This window comes from Cystoisospora suis, assembly GCF_002600585.1.
Source record: "Cystoisospora suis strain Wien I chromosome Unknown contig_1241, whole genome shotgun sequence".
NCBI lineage: Eukaryota > Apicomplexa > Conoidasida > Eucoccidiorida > Sarcocystidae > Cystoisospora > Cystoisospora suis.
The window spans coordinates 13,275-30,597 of NW_027154042.1; the positions used below are offsets into that span (position 1 = coordinate 13,275).

Consider the following 17,323-nt stretch of genomic DNA (forward strand, 5'->3'; position numbering starts at 1 on the left):
GTCGCATGCAGATTAACCGGCACATATTTTTGTTGACGTGTGTCTGACTGGCTTATGAATCTTCTCCAGATTCCTTGTTTCTGTGAAAACTTCATGAAGAAACATTAGTGTCCTCAAAATGACCAACAGAAAAGACGCTTCCAAAGACTTCTCTCTCGCAAGAAGTCTGGATAGGCGTATACACGACAGTAGCATGCAGAGAGCCTGAGAAGGCTCCAAACAGCTAGACGTCCATTCATATACACTGAAAATTTCATAAAGACATAGAGACAGAACCCGGGTGTACTCGCATGTACGAGCATTGTTTCTCAACTGATGTGTACAGATCTATACACACGTGTATATACACTCACTTGTTCAAAGGGTGGAGATACAGTCACACATGCACACGTTCTGGAGGCCTTCCGTCGTGTATCCCGAGAGAAAACAAGCCCAAAAAGGCTATATTCCCGGGTGTACATACACTTCATATAGTACATACAAGGCGACTATGAACCACTGAATAGAGGGGAAAAAAACAGACGGAGGAAGCAACCACTGTAGACGGAGAAGGAGGAGGGTGTCTCTATCATTTCTTTAGAAAAGAGAGACAGAAAGAAAGGCGAAACCACAACTCAGCCGAGTTTGACGGTATGGTCATCAAGGAATTCTATCGGAGGAATCTCCAGGTTTGCTGGCGCAGGTCCTAGACGAATGCGGCCTGCATGCACCCAAACAGGAAGAGAAAGAAAAAAAAAGACAGCTTTATCCATACCAGGAAATCTATCTACCTATCCGTCTACCTACCTATCCTTAATCTATTTATCTGACTATCTCTGCACGTACATCTCGTATGAAAGCCCAGAGGCACCACTTTGTAGACCCAAATAGTAGTACACATGGAAGTGCATGCAGTGTGTTGCATAGCAGAACCCAGGATACTTATAAGCGCCCTTGTACACTGACTGATCTAAAGCACATCTGCCCTGTATAGGTAACATGGAGAGAGAAATCTCAGTTTCTACCTCTCTTTATCTCCCGGTGTATGTACAGGAGAAATAGAGCGAAAGGCTGAGGATCATCATACGGATGGCTTCTCTGGGTTTTTTCTCCCTCTTTGTGTGTTTCATAACTCCCTTCTTTCATCTACAAGCCAATATCCATACAAGTAGTCCTCTACCTACAGACTGGGCTCTACGTACTCCAACCCGACCAAAGAAGAGAGAGAGAGAAAGAGAAACACAGACAGCAGACAGAGGATGATAGAGACAGAGAAAGAAAGAAAGAACGAAAGAAGGAGAAACGAAAGATATCGAAGGAGATAGCACAGAGAAAGAGACAGCCTTCTTCTTCTCTTGGGCTTCTTCCTATCTTTATCTTTTGTGTATTTTTCATGAAAGAGGTCATCTCTCTTACCTGAGGTATCATAATGGGATCCGTGGCAAGGACAGAACCACCCGCCGAAATTCCCGCCGTTGGTCGGAATACACCCGAGGTGTGTACATACACCTATGTTGATCAGCCATTCAGGTCTAGGGCATCTCTCACTATCTAGCTGAGGATCTTTCATTGTTCCTATCAAAGCATCATCTTTCCTGCACATACATAGACACATACATCTATATCGCACATGCATAGACAGACATATTCCTACATGTTCGTGCAGGTACATACATACATATTCACACATAGATACATACATACATACATAGCAAGCAACACTTGAGAAAAAGTCAAGATGACCCAGTGTAGGAGTAAGAAGAGATAGACGGAGATATACATAGAGAAGCTAGAGAGGACAGAAAAGAGAACGAGAGAAGGGAAGAAGATAGATTTGAACTGGTGTTCTTTATGAAGATCCTTGACGAGGCTTTAGACAAGAAAAGCAAAGATAACGATACAGAAGAAGAAAAGACTCCTTGCAACAAGTCTCCATGGATCTACTACCTCTTTTCTCCTTCTCTCTAGGAATGCTTCTAAGGACCACTACGCCTCTCCCCTGCATATCTCTGTTGATACACCCGCTTTCTTTCCGTGGTGTCTTTCACGTGTTTCTTCTCTTCTCAGCCTTCTCTTCTTTGGTCTGCATTTGCACGCATGCTAAAATATCGACTCCCCTCACTCCCTCATCCATTCAAGGGAGAAAGACAGAAAAGAGATGAAGGATGAAGAAGAAGAGATAGACAGAGAGATGCAAGAAAAGAGAGAAGAGAGAGAGAAGACTTACTGAGCCGCAGCGATATCATCGGGAGTTCTATGCCTGACAAAGACAGGCTTGCCTCTCCATTTGAAGACTGCAGTCGTTCCTTCCGCTATAGGGCGAAGATCGACTTCCGTCGTCCCTGCCGCAAGCATATCCTACCATCCCCACGAAAGAGAAAGAGAGAGATAAAGAAGAGGAAGAAAAAAAGAGAAAAGAAAAGGATGAAACAAAGAAGACGACGAATAGAGCAAAGAAACTCTCTCTTTCATTCGGTAGAGATGTATGAACGCCGAGAAACACAGCGAGGCAATCCATCGTTCTGAATGACGAGGATTCTCTTTCTTCTTCTTCTTTAGACTTATTTCTACACATACAGACAGACCTCTCCATAGAGATACGTGGATGCATACATACACTATACTCTTTCAGACAGACACACTGAGGTACGTATACAGAGTGGGTGTATGATGACGTTGGTAGGCAAGAGGAAGAATAAGAATACGGAGAGCTGGCTAGCTCAGTTTCGAAGAAAAACGAGTGGGCGCCTCATCCGAGGTGTCTGTACATACACCGCATACATCCGCCCTAACTCCTCTCATTGATCAACTTATCTGCTATACCAAAGACCCTCATCTTCAACAAGACGGATAGAGATCCCGCCGACCATAGCTACATCTTTCCTAGGACAGAGGAGACACGAGAACGAGAAAAGGAAGAAAGAGAAGAAGAAGCGAAGAAGAAAGAAAAGAAGATAAGAGAAAAGAAGAGTAAGAAGACGCGCGCGGGAGAAGAACGAAGAGCAGTCAAAAAAGAAGAAGAAGAAGAAAGACAGTCGGAGAATACGCGCAGAAGAAGAAGAGAAGAGAGAAAGACCGAAGAGAAGAGGGAGGAAGGAAGAAGAGATTTTCCCCGAAGAAGGGAGGAAGGAAGAGAGTAGAGGAGGCTCACCCTGGATACCCACCAGAAATGTACCCATTTGCATAGGAAAGACCGCATCATGGAGGCAGTAATGAAGAAATAGGAAGCAGACATAAAATAGACAAAAGGCCGTCGATCTACACTTCCAGGCCCAAGTCGGTATTCGCGAAAGTCCGGATGAGCATCGCTATTCATGGAGTCAGGATTGGGGATATTCTCTGCTGCCCCAACAGGTCGGAAATGGTCGGGTGTAAATCGACCTATCGAGACTATCGCTGGCTCGTTCGGATCGTTCCACACGGTCGTCCTCGTCACTGTCGCTCCCGATGCGAGCTCTGTGTGAGGCGGGTGAGAATGGAAAAAGACGAAAAGGAAAAAAAGAGAAGAAAGAAAGAAAGAAGAGGGAGAGAGAGAGGTCGAAAGAAAGAAAGAGAGAGAAGGAACGATGGAATGGAAAAGGAAGAAAGAACATGTGCCAAGGGAGGAAGAAAGGAAAGAAGGAAAAAACAAGTCAACCCTCACAGTTCAAGCATTGATAGAGAAGCACACAAAGAGACACAATACACATATATATGCATATATATATATATGGTGGATACATAAGGAGAGAAGATGGAGCACCCCTTCGAGCTGATACCCAGTATATCTCTTTCCCTCTATATGAGACAGATAAGGATATGAATCTACACACACTGTTATGTATGTATGTAGACATAGCGAGAGATAGATAGATAGATAGAAAGATGCTATATGCATAGGCGATTACAGATCTCAAGTTTTGATCTAAGATAAGAAGGCACGACAGACCTTCTTCCGGGGTGCCTTCTAGAAAGACGTTGCTTTTTCCACTTGCATGCACGAAAATAGAAGGAGGAGAGACAACCAAATAAGAGTGGGAGAAGAAGGAACATTCCTCTGTCTCTGCTTGTACATATGCTTCTACATCGTCCGATCCTCATGACGAGAGAGGAAAAAAGTAATTATCCTATCGTGATCTCTCCCTTCTCCTCACTTTAAGGAGGTTATGTTGTCCTTCTTAAGGGCGTCAGAGGGACTGCTGCAGCGGGCTTGCAACTTTCCTAAGAGACAAAGGAAGATCTTTTCTTTTCTTCAATTGTCTCTCTGTCTCTCTCTCTTTCTATCTATCTCTCTATGCCCATGAAACACCAGACTGAGAGAGGAGGTAAGTCTAATGATAAGCGGAGAAGAGGAAAGAAATTCAGCTCGATTCTCTTGAAGATAGACATCTATCTGTCTAGATCTATCTACCCCTCCTGATCTATGTATGTCATGGCATGTATCAATGCGTCTCTCTCTATATATGTATGTAGCGTCTACACGTGTAGATAGAAAGCGACGGCAGGTGCCAACTCTCTTTGAGGGTTTGCAGGAAGGAGTGAGATGAGTTTCCACTCCTAAGTAATCTGACTATACATGTAAAGCGAGAGAGAAAGAGAGTCTCTGTCCCTAATGAAGAGGCTTTGTATTACTGCGGAGAAAGATCTGAAGATAGACACGTCTCCCGTCCATGTCTCTTTCTTTCTTTCTTTCTCTTTTCGCATCTTTGTGTAGATCTACTCACGTGCACACCCGGCTCGCTGACTGTATCTATCTACCTCGCTCTCTTTCTCTTTCTGTCCCTTCTTCTCTCTCTCCTTTCTCGGCAAGCAATGCATCCACACACTACAGAAGAAAAACACATAATGAAGAGTGAGAGATAGATATATATGTATACCTCATACATATATATATATATGTATACGTATGTACACATGTAGATATATATATTATGCATTTAGGGAGACATCATATATATATCTATATATACACTTGAGGTATCGTGTTTTTCTTCCGTGAACCTTTTCTTTTTCTTTCTGTCTCGCATACCTCCTTTAGATAGGTCAGGAGTTCTGGGAAAGGTGGGTTCTGCAGTCTCCTTGTAATGCCAGTATCGAAGCCTCTTCATCCATCCAAAGGTCTGATGGGGCGAGCTAATTGGCTGAACGAGCTGGGCGACATCGTCGATCTTTGAATCGAGATGTTTCTTTTGCTCCTGTTCTTCTAAGTGCCAGAGAGCGGGATGTTCGGCTTGATCAAAGCGATTGTAGTAGAGGGGATCTTCGGAGGAGGGAAGCTCATACTTATCAGGGCGTATATTATGGCTGAAGACAGAGAAAGGCCTCTTGTTGTGAAGAGAGAAAGATGCATGGATCAGCGAAGAGGGGGGGGCAGCTGCGATAGTAGGAGAAGAGGAAAGAAGAGCAGCAGGAAAGGTGTTTTTTTTCCCTGAAAGTGAAAGGGAAGAGAAGTGCGCATTGCGGTTGCGTAAGGGATTCCGAAGAGGGTAGCTAGATGTTGTCAATTTGAGAAGCGAAGAAGATGAGGACGAGAGAAAAAGGGTCGAATGCGAAAGAGAAGACGAAGCGGCCATTGTGAGGAAGGAGGGGGCAAAAGAGAGGAGAAGGAAGAAGAAGATGAAGATGAGAAGGAGATGAAAGGAAGAGAGCGAGAGAGAGGGAAGAAAGAAACACCGCAAAAACGAGAGGTAGGGAGGAGTGGATAGAAAGGGAGAAAGAGGATGGAAGGACAGAGAGAAAAGAGAGCAAATGAAGATGGAATTCGATTGACGAGATGAATTCTTATTTGTGGTGAAGAGAGGAGAAGAAAAAAGAGAGAGAGAGAGATGTGAAAGAACAGACCGGGGGAGAGAGAGAGATAGAATGATGTTGGTCTTTCTTGGAGGCCTTGGTAAGCAGCAGGAAAGAAACGGAGTGTAAAACGAGAGACAGCAACCCCGTAGACGGCGTGAATATAAAGAGGATGAAACGAGAAAAGAAAAAGAAGAAGAAAAGGAAATCTACGATATAGAAAGTCTTCTTCTTTTTCCTCACTGCCGACAGTCACGAGGACAGTCGGGTGGTCTGTCGTACTCCGACACAAGGGAGGGAGGGAGGGAGGAAGAGAGAAAGAAAACAGTTAGACAAGAAAGGTATCTTCTATTCTCTGAATCTCCGTTTTCTTCGTCTTTAATGAAAAAGAATCTCCTCTGCATGAAAAATTCGTCCAAGAAAGAAGAAACACCCCAACCCGCAGTAGAGATATTAGGAGATAGCTGCCGCGCCTGCTGTAGGTACACCGCAGATTTCCCTTCCATTCATACCACCTCCATCATTCTGCATAGGCAGCATCAGCGGCAGGAAGAAGAAGATTCAAGAGTAAAGCAGCCTGTGCATGTGTGATCTCTCTCTCCCCTATCATGAATAATAGTACAGAAACATGTGTACGTACGTAAATAATGAATAGGGTAGCCTGCTGCCTACTTAGTATTAGACGAGGGCTAATATTCGAGACAGAGAGAAAAGAGAGAGACAAAGACACTACAGAGGAGAGGAGCTTCCCGTGTGAGAGACTTGCAACATAGCAGCAGCTCAAGGGAGAGAGAAAGAAACACAAAGACTTTCTATCTATCTATCAATCTCCGACAAATGCCTATATCTCTTGACGACTTTAACTCGATCTTCCGAGAGAAAAGCGGGAATGATCAATGGAATGACGGGTTAGTGGGGATAGAAAGAGGAAGGGAGTCCTTTGACTCCGTCAAACGTCTGAAAGAAGTCGAGAGTTCTCCTAGGCTGTGACTGCCTTCCCTGCGCATGCAAAGAAAGAGTGAGAGAGCGAGGAGGAGAAAAGGAAGAAGAAGAAGAAAAAGAAGAAAGGAGAAGATGGGAAGAAGAGAGAGAGAAGCTCAAGGAAAGTCTCTTCAAGAACAAAGAAGCTGACCTTCTTATCGGGTCTAAAGTGTGTTAATGTTTCTTAAATTCTTCTTTCTTTCTTTCTTCATTCCCCTCATCTTCGTTAGCTCTCAAAGCGCCTTCTCTCTGTTCTCAATTATCTCTTCTTCCATCTTCTTGACTCCTTTTCTTCTTTTCGTTGTCATCCTCTCTGCCTAGCAAAACTCCTTCTACCTGCAAATCTCCCCCTTTTCATTTCTTTTTTTCCTCTTTCCGTCTCCGCTCTCTTCTGTCCTTCCCTTCTCTTCTGTCATTCATCTCTCACTTCGAAAGATTCGCTCTTTATCTTGCTTTTTCTTCATCTTTCCCGCGGGCACTCCGCAGGCGAAAGGGAGGCTCGAGGCGAGAGTCGTGTTGTGGCCGACTTGGCTATTTTGGTCTTTTTCCTGTGAAGAAGGACGTCTGCTTTTTTCTTTCTCACTTGCTTCTTGCAAAGTCACTTCTCCCTATAGGCATGTGCCTTAGCACCCCCGCCACTACGTCTTCACTGTCTTGTCTTGCAGAATCGATTTCTTTCTTTCTTTCTCATTCTCATCTTTTCTTTTTTCTTTTTCTCGGAGGATCATCGACGTCTTTTGGAGTCAGTCCCTAGTCACCGTCAGAAGAGAGAGAAAGAGAAGAAGAACGCTCATCTCCTTCACGGGGGTAGAGAAGTTTCTCTTTCATTCGTTATTTCTTTCTTTCTTAATCTCTCTCTTTTTCTCTTCTCTATTTTGGTTACTTAAGTCAGCCGTCCTAGCTTCGCTCTTCAAAGGCATCTTCTTTCTTCTCTCCCTTGTTCTTTCTCTCGTCGTCCGTTCTTTGTCTTTGATCTCTTTACATCGATGTGTTCCTCTCTTTCTTTCATCTTCTCATGACTTCTTAGGCTCCAAGCAAAAGAAGAAGAAGAATTGTTTATTTTGACACTCCCTTCCCTTCTTCTCTTTGTCTACGTTGACTTCATCTCTCTCTTCTTTACTTCTTTCTCCGTCCAAATCGATCACCCCTTGTCTTCTTTTCTCTCAGTCATCTTCTTCTCTCCTTCTCTTTCCTTTCATCTTGTATAAATCTTCTTCTGGCATCTTCTCTCCCGGAGATATCCACCTTTCTCTTCTTCATTCTATTCTTTCTCTTGCTGCCTCACGTTCATCTTTCTTTTCAACATCTCCCCCCTTTCCTTACATCTGTCTCTCCTTTTTTCTCTCTCTGTATCTCCATTATCTCTCTTCCTGTCTCTATCTTTCTTGATATCCCTCGCTCTCTCTTCTTGTCTCCTGAGAAAAGAAGATGACGTCCCTCGTCTGTTCCATATCAGGGATGATCCCTGAGGAGCCTGTCTTTTCTCCTAAGACCGGGCTTATATACGAAAAACGTCTGATTACGAAGCACATAGAAACAAGTGGGCTATGCCCTGTCACTTCTCAATCTCTAACGAAAGGCGATATCGTCGATATCAAGTGTAAGTCATCTAGCCATTTGTCTCTTCTTTTTTATGTAATCTCCATCTCCCTCTTCTGAGACATCTCTCTGTGGATTCATATAAACCTTTTTGTTCATATCTATACAAACCCGTACATGTACTGGGAAGGGGGGATGATATACATACGTATGTCTTTATCTCTTTCTAGATAGATAGATTATGTGGATGTATATCTCTGTATGTATACATCTAGATACATATGCCACTATCTTTCTCTGTATCTGTATCTATCTCTCTCTGTCTCTGTATTTATCTTTGCATGTGGTCTTTTACACACCTTACCCCGTATCAGCAGACAGTCGGTCTCTTGTCATTCCTATGTAGTTGCCATTTCTCTTTCTCTCTAGCATCGAAGTTACCTCCCTCACTTTTAGAGAGAGTTTGTCTCTCTCTCTTCTTCTCTCTTTCGTTCTACGAAATTCCTATCAAACACACTTTCGTCCTCTCCTCGCTTCGAATGAATTTCTCTCTCTCTCTCTGTCTAGTTCCGCACTATCTAGATAGAGAGAGAAGGAGAGATTCAAATTATTTTATCTCTTTCTACATATCTTAGTCCAAATCTTTCATACACAAGTATGTAGATAGACAGATCTCTCCATGCTCTCCATTCCTCTACTTCTTCTTTTTCTTCCTCTTCTCTCCTTCTCTCGTGAGGCTTCTTTCATTCTTCTTTTCTTTTCTTTCTTCTTCTGCTTGTGTAGGTCCTAAAGCGGCTCGGCCAAGGCCCGTCACGGCGGCGTCTATCCCCGGGCTTCTCTCGCTCTTTCAGAATGAATGGGATTCCACCATGACGGAAGTCTTCACTCTTAAGCAACACCTCGAAACGGTAGGAAAGAACAAGAAAGAAAGAGTGAGAAAGAAAGAAAGAGAAAGAAAGAAACAAACAAAGAAAGAAAGAAAGGAAGAGTATCTACAAAGTCTTGTATTTCTGTCGTCGATACTTTTCTCTAAAGTTCTCTACTACCCAGGCAAACAAATAGGCAGGGAGGTTGGTGTATGGAGACCTAGACGCTGCGAAGGACGAGGGGTGTCGGCCTTTTGCTTCTGCTCGTGTGTAGATTGAGAAATGTATGAAAAAGCATTCGGAGGGAGCGATACATGAGACACACAGACTCTCTTACTCTACACGTAGGCTCGAAGCCACTGTTATGTCCATAGCTACATCTCTAGGCTTGGGCCTAGCTATACAGTTCCCTTCCCAAAGACAAAACAGTCCCCATACATATATCCATGTCTACATCTAAATCTTTTATAGCTGCGCTATATCTGTATATCTCTATCTTTCATAGCTGTAGCTATATTTGTCTATCCGCATATATCTATATATATATTTATATCTTTTGGATGGGGGTCTGGAGTTTAACTGTGTATGTGATAGAAGTCTCGTTTTCATATCCATCAGCATGCTTCCTCTCTTCTTCAATACATCCCTAGCCCGGGTGGTAGGAAGGTAAAGTCTTTCTCCGCTCTTCATTTTTCGCAGTCTTCTCTCAGTCAGAAGCCTCTCTCTTCACGCACTGTCTTTCTATCTGCAGTTCGAGTCCTTCTCACACATGCCATCTACTTCCCACGGACATACACAGTCATACAACATAAAGATTCATAGCTAGACAGGTACCTGTACACATGCATACAAAGACGCCTTCGTGTACATACACCCAATGAAGCCTGTGTCGGGCTTTCTCTTTTTCTTTCTTTTTCTTCATTTAGACCCGACAGCAACTGAGTCAGTCTCTATATCAACAGGATGCGGCGACGCGTGTGATCGCTCGGCTCCTACGAGAGAGAGACGCTAGTAGAGACCAGGTGCATGAACTGCAGAAACAGATCTTAGATCTGCAGAAGAGAATGGCTCTCTTAAGTGCTATGGGTGGCGGCGGCTCTGAGGCCTTTGACGAAGAACCTGGTAAGAAGGAAGGAGGATGAAAACGAAAGAAGATCAAAGATCGAAGGAGAAAAGAAGAAGAGAGGAGAAGAAGAAAGAGGGAAGAGAAGAAGGATAGGAAGGGATGGAGGGACGGAAGGATGCGGAGGTCTTTTTGGGGATGACTGGTGGGGTGGGACATAGGGACGGTGTACGTACACTCCAGGGGGGGATACGTGGTGGGCGGGTGCAGGGATGGATGAAGATGTGAAGGAAAGAAAGAAAGAAAGCTCAGATAGTTACAAGGTGTTAGTGTATGTATGTATGGATATATATGTGTGTATGGATGGATACGTATGTATTTATGTATGAATATGTATGTATGTATGAATACGTATGTATGAGTGTATGTGATATTAGGCAGGGAGAGGAGATCGAGTAATGCAGCTCCAAGTCGTCGCCAAGGCATCCTGACAGATAGAAGTTTCCTCTATCTATCACTACGACTCTTTTTTTCTTCCTCTCAGAACGCATGCATGCATGCATGCATATCTAGACAATATTTCTTGTGTTATAGCTCTGTAGCCCCTACCCCTTGATATATGATCTCCCTCTCCGAAATCTTACATCGTCGTGACTGTCTATACTATCTTACTCCTACATCCCTTCTTGCCTTCCTGTTGTCTTTCTTCTTCTCTCTTCTTTTTCTCTACAGGTCTTTCTGAGGAATTAGTGTCGCAGATGCAGACGTTAGCTAAACAGCTCTTAGGAGCTCGAAAGAAGAGACAGATTGATAATATTCTTCCCCCGTCTCAAGCCGCCAAGTTCAAGTGTACATACACCCTACCTCTTCATTCTTCAGCTGATCGAGGAGTCACATGCTGTGAATTTGATACGAAGCATCCTAATAGATTTATCGCTTCAGGAGGAATTGATGGAAATGTAATTCTCTTTGATCTACAGAAAGAAAAAACTGCAGCGAAGATGACGGCTCATTCCAAGCCTATTAGATGTATTAAATTGCATGCAACTGAACCTATTGTCATCTCTGCTTCGGATGATAAAGCTATCAGGTATGTAAAGATGAAAGGAGAGGGAAGGAAGGGTGTTCTACTCTCTTCGCGAATTCTTCTTCTCTTATCGTAGAGGAGGTGTATATAGAGATCAGGTATCTATCATTCATTCAATCCATACATCGGAGGTATCATCTCTAGTAGGGATATTTCTAGCTTACTTCTTCTCAACACTTCCATGGATGCACCTATACATAACTCCCTGCTTTCCTCTTGTAGATACCTGTATAGAGAGAGAGAGATTTATGTATATTTGGATCTGCTGTGTAGAGAAAGACACTAGTATGATGTATGCAATGGCTACTACGTCACGTATATGAGAAAGAAAGAAAGAAAGAGGGAAAAGATGCTTCAAGTAGATCAGCTTTTCGTGTATTACTCTTCTTCAAACTTGTTGCGCTTGTTTTCTTCTTCTTTTCTTTCGTGTCTTGTACGGAGAATGTCTATAACCCGCTTCTTCTTCTTTCTATCGATACTGCTCGCCTTTTCGACATTTGACTTGAGGGTGATGTATCTAGCTAGCTACTTTCCATCTTTTTATCTCTCTACCTGTGTTCATGTATACGCCATCCATCACGTTCCTCATATATATACCGTTTCTATCGACCGATCTATCTTTGTATTTCTGTAGATATAGATGTCTGTCTCACTTTAGGGTGAAAATAACTCTCTCCGTTCCCTTATCTCCCTCTATCCACATCTCTGCGCTTCTTCGTTAAAACGAGGTAGACTTCTTTCCTCATCTTCTTCTCCTTTCTTTTTGTGTTCTTCTTGTCGATTTCTCTTCCTGTCTCTTTTTTTTCTTTCTTTCTTTCTGCATGCATGCATGCAACCAAAGAATATGGAGAGGCTCCTCATCCTCACCCGAAGACGAAGAAGATGAAGAGAGAAGTTCCAGCCTTATGACGAATCAGTATAGAACCTCCGCAATTATAAAGAAACATAGAGGCGAAGTAACAAGCTTATCTCTTCATCCTTTAGGCAATTATTTCGCTTCATGTGCTAGTGATAAGTCCTGGGGCTTTTCAGATCTACAAGAGGGCAAATGCCTGCAAATGCAAAGGAACCTCTCCTGCCAGGTAAAAGAGCACATTCAAGCTATTCCTCTGCTACTTGTCATCTCTGCGTACCTATCAAACACATGCATATTCATGCATAAATATGCACATACATAGGCATATGTAGTAGATATGCGTGTATAGATAGATAGATAGATTAAAGATAGATAGATTGATAGATAGATAGATTAAAGATAGATAGGACAAGCAAAAGAATGAAGAAGTCGTTGCCTACCGGAAAGTCACTCAGAACACATGTACTCATATATCTAGCTATAGATCTATCTAGATATATATATCTATATATATATATCTGTATATATATGTGTATGAACGGTTACATGAGTATATGAATACTTAGTGTATGAAGGATAGGGCCGCGTGTAAGTGTCGATTGTTCTCTCTTGTTCTTTCTTTCTGAATTTTTTTCTTCTTTCTCTCTTATGACTTATCGAGGAGAGGAGAGATAGGAACTTACACACATTTATATACGGGCGTGGAGATATAGGACTGCTGCAGGGTGTGCAATTGAAAGGTTACATACATGTTGCATGTGTATATATGGGATGTTGTCTGGTAGATGTAGAGGAGAGGGAGAGAGTGAGATAGAAGAGGTGGTCTGTCAGTACGAATACAAGGGAAGATATGTGTCTCCCTTCCGCTCCCTTCAACTCTCCTAGTTTAAATCTTTGGAAGAGTCTTCTTCTGGAGAAACTCGAGAAGAAGAAGAAGAGAAAGAGATGAGCTAACTATCATGTCTATACAGGAGAAGGAAGAGGAGAAGTTCCACGCAGTTTCCTCGCTATGTACCTGCCCGTCATGCAAAGAGAGAAAGAGATAAATATATAAATATATAGATATATATATATGTGTATCTATACATCTCTACACATGGGCATCATCACCTCTTCATATATATATATATTTAAAATATGTATATATGCATGCATATATCGTACGTAGACACTGTGTGTACGTAGTCTCTGACCGTTGAAGGGATGACTACGACGTCAGTTCTTTTCTTTATGGAGGCGGAGGTGTCCCTTCGTGTATCTTTTCTGTGCTAGCCATGTCTTTCTCTCTCTCTCCCATCTTCTTCTTATGCTCTTGTAGATCTTCCTCTGTATATATTGCCTTTTATTCAATCTCTTTCAACCTGTCACACATGCATATCTGTGAACTACCACGTCTTCTTCTTCTTGTCTTTCTCCTCTTCAATTCATCTCCTTTCCTTTCTTCTGTTTTGTGCCTGTTCTCTCTTCTTTTCTCTCTTTTTTCGCCTCTTTTTCTCCTTAGTATAAGTGTGTGTCTTTTCATCCTGACGGAATGATCCTAGGAGGCGGAGGTGTAGATGGAAGTGTTCATATTTGGGATATGAAAGGCCAAGCTTATCGTGCAGCTCTCAGTGGTCATACAGGGGCTATCAATCAACTCGCTTTCTCTGAGAATGGCTATTATCTCGCTACCGCTAGTAGTGATGGAACTGTAAGAATACACCTAGGAAACACACATCCACATATAAGGCTTTTCATCTATCCATCTATTTCTATCGAGGTTCATCTCCCCCCGTTCTACGGCTGGGGGTGTGCATGTGCCAGACTTGACTCTTCTATACCTCGATCCCTACAGCTGGGGCCGTGTGTATGTATAGTGTTCTCTATGTGTGCATGGAGTAGTACGCTTAGAGACCGATCGATCTCTCTGCTTACCTATCTGTCGATTGGTCTATCTATCTATTTATCTGACTACTTATCTATCGATAGATATGTCGGTATATCTGTATGTATATAGCAAGCATATGTGTATAGATAGGGTTGCTATAAATGTATGTAGGATGGCTGGAGGCTTGGAAGAAAGTGCACTTTGCAAAGGATATGACTGACTTCTCTGACCCTTACTGGAAAGACATGAGTGTGGTCTTTCTAGATTCTCTCTCACCTCTTTCTTTCTCTCTTTTCTTTTCTCTCTCAAAGTGGAGAAAGACACCTAGACCGTGCATCCCAGTCCCAATGATAAGGAGTCTCTTCATTTTCGTCTCTCCTTGCGTCTACATAGATAGTTCTCTCCCTGTGTCTCTCCCTTTCACTTATTCCTTCACGGACGTTCTACATGTAGAAAGATTCGCACGAGCGGGGATCTCGAGAACGAGAGAGTCTCTTCTGTGGTTAGTCTTTGTAAGAAAAGTCAAGAGAGAAGAGAAAGGAAGAAAGAGAGAGAGAGAGCTCTCTCGTTCGTCTTGTGTCACTAGAAACTTCTTTTCTCTCTCAGTCAGAGATCATGGCGATATATTGGGAAAGAGGAGAGAGGGGGGGAGAAGATGATTGACGTGTCTATCTTCTATTCTCTCTTCTTTCTCTTCTCTTCACTTTGCTCATTTCCATTCTAAGACACATACCGCACCCATGATCTAGATAGATTAAAGATAGATAGATAGATAGATTAAAGATAGACTAAAGATAGATAGATAGATAGATAAAGGTGTGTGAGCTGTCTTGGACATGTTAAGTCTGTGTCAAAGCCTATCCTTCTTACCGCTGAAGAGAGAGTAACAGAGAGTCGACAGGATGAGAGATCTCCTTTTTTCTTCTTTCTTCCTTTTCGTCTTTTCTTATAGAAACGTGGTCTGTTTCTCTTCTTTTCTTTGCTTATTTCGTTCCAGGTGAAGCTGTGGGATTTACGGAAGTCTTTATCTTTCCAGACAATTGCTCTAAAGAATGAAGGAGGAAGAGGAGATAGTAATTCTTCTTCTTCTGTTGAAGTTACGTGCGTGACTTTTGATAAGAGTGGTCAGTATATTGCATGCGGAGGAAGCAACAAGATTCTTTCTCTCTATCGATTTGAAGCGAGGGCGACGGCTGGAAATGTCGTTAACCTCTACGATCATACAGATCGGATTACAGACGTCAAGTAAGCATACTGACAAAGATAGATAGATAGATAGGACTTCATATATGTGTATGTTTTCCCCTTGTAAGGAGAGTTGTCCCTGTCGGTTTCTGTGTATGTGGCTCACCCTCAGGCAGGTTGCTTAGAGCTAGTTTCTTTCCTAAACATACATACACATACACATGACATCTTGTACACAGCTGGGGTGTAGCATCTTGCCATACATGGAGAAACTCTTTAAATATCTCTGATCTCTGTGTAGGTATGTCTGTCTGTCTGTCGATATGCTGCTGAGCTATGATTTAAACTCCTGTATGTGTGTGAAGAACAAGGAGAGGAGAAGAATGGGGTGTCTTGAGATCTCTTTACATCCATCTAAGTCTATTTGTTTCTCCGCTTGCATGTGTGTGAATATGTATGTATATGTATGCATGTATCTGGATATGTATGTATATGTGTGTATGTATGTATGAGTATGCATGCATATGTATATCTATGCATGTATATGTATAGGTATGTATGTTTATGTATGTGTATGTATATGTATGATTGTATATATATATACATATTGTATGTATGAGTATGGGTGAATGTTTGTATGTTATCTGCAGAATCGGAGAAGGCGCCGCAATGCTTTTGTCTGCATCGATGGATCGAACTGTACGTGTATGGACACCTGAAGAAGAGGAAGAAGGAGAGAAGACAGGAGAAAAAGACGGGGATGACAAATAGAAAGACAAGAGTCCGAGAAGAAGAAGAAGAAAATGCTCTTCTTCTCGTTTGTTTACTACGTGTTAGGAAGTGTGCGAGCAGATAGCTAGCTAGATAGATAGATAGCTAGATAGGCACATAGATAAGTAGATGTCTAGACATCTGCTCATGTAGAATTGATGTTTCTTGATGACTTATTCCATGCCTGTATTGGACGTGTCTACACGAGACGCTTGATCGACTTCTCTTGAAGAGGAAGGGATCCTAATACTATTGGGGGAAAAGGGGGGGGGAGAAGAAGAGGAAGAAGAGGAGGCGTAGGTCATCATCATAATAATAAAAAGTAATACGAGGGGGGGGTACAGGGAGATAATAGGTGCGGGGGGGGGAGGGGGAAGGTTTGCATTTGGGTAGCGACCTCCCGAGTGTGATGTCCGTAGTAGTAGTAGTAGTAGGGGGAGTGATCGCTTTCTTGTTCTTCTTCTATCTTTATGTAGTCGCTTGAGATCAGTATGGGGGACGGGGTGTATGAAGATACATATATATGTATAGTTAGATGACGAAGTTCTCTCGATCTGCAGGAAGAGACAGGAGGGAGATATCTTGAATATCGATTGTATTGCATGCGTTTTTCTTTGGTTCTTTCTTCCGTCTTTTCTTTTTATTGTGAGGTGGGTAACGACCGCGTGTAAAGAAGAATGATGAGAAGAAGAAAGTTTAACAGGGTTTCTCAAGTCACAGCTCGTTGTAGCAAATCAAACAGTATCATATCACACAGTACCCTTTTATATTTCAGTCACTTGTGGAGAAAGAAAGGAAAGCTCTCTCTCTCTCTAAATGGCAGCCCGACTCCTCGCTTCTTGAGTCTACCGGATGATCATGATCAGAAAGAATAGAAAGAAGAAGATTTCACGGTTTCATCGCAGTATCTTCTTCTATGTTGTTGTTCCTTTCACCCAGCCCTCCGGGTGTGCATGCACCCGTGCATGCAGCAACGCTAAAGAAGAGAGAGTAGTGACAAGCTTATTCTTAGTATGATTCTCTGGATTGATCCGAGGAAAGAACTTCCACAAAAGACAAATAGATGTGGTACTTCTATGGTGTATCGTGTACTGCGGCATGTCATCCACCGCCAGCTCCTGGCTATAGCAAAAGCGTGAAGAAGGAAAAGAGAAGTGTCTTTGATAGCACAGATGAATGAATGAATGAACGATTCTTCACGATGAAGAGATGATCCTAGATAATCCTGAAGTAAGCATAGGACGAACATCATCACACCCTCGTCTACCCTTCAGGTGGAAATCCCTAGTTGGAAAATTCAAGGGTTTTTGTTGCTCTTGGTTAAGAGAGAAAGGGAAAGAGAAACGAAAACTTGACAGAA

At 42.6% G+C, this 17,323-nt stretch overlaps 2 protein-coding genes across 2 annotated transcripts; one reads left to right on the forward strand and one right to left on the reverse strand.

Annotated features, from left to right (window-relative positions):
- Window positions 1-242: 242 nt before the first annotated feature.
- CSUI_002953 (ubiquinol-cytochrome c iron-sulfur subunit) lies at window positions 243-6,656 on the reverse strand. The gene is made up of 5 exons (XM_068063151.1): window positions 4,988-6,656; window positions 3,131-3,435; window positions 2,207-2,337; window positions 1,396-1,574; window positions 243-700 (listed from the first exon to the last, which is right to left on the reverse strand). The coding sequence occupies exons 1-5, from the start codon at window positions 5,529-5,531 to the stop codon at window positions 615-617; spliced, it is 1,245 nt and encodes a 414-aa protein (XP_067924872.1). The 5' UTR covers window positions 5,532-6,656; the 3' UTR covers window positions 243-614.
- Window positions 6,506-16,223, forward strand: CSUI_002954 (wd g-beta repeat domain containing protein). The gene is made up of 8 exons (XM_068063152.1): window positions 6,506-8,329; window positions 9,052-9,176; window positions 10,061-10,256; window positions 10,930-11,287; window positions 12,126-12,366; window positions 13,642-13,830; window positions 15,005-15,252; window positions 15,843-16,223. The coding sequence occupies exons 1-8, from the start codon at window positions 8,158-8,160 to the stop codon at window positions 15,961-15,963; spliced, it is 1,650 nt and encodes a 549-aa protein (XP_067924873.1). The 5' UTR covers window positions 6,506-8,157; the 3' UTR covers window positions 15,964-16,223.
- The last annotated feature ends 1,100 nt before the right edge of the window (window positions 16,224-17,323 follow it).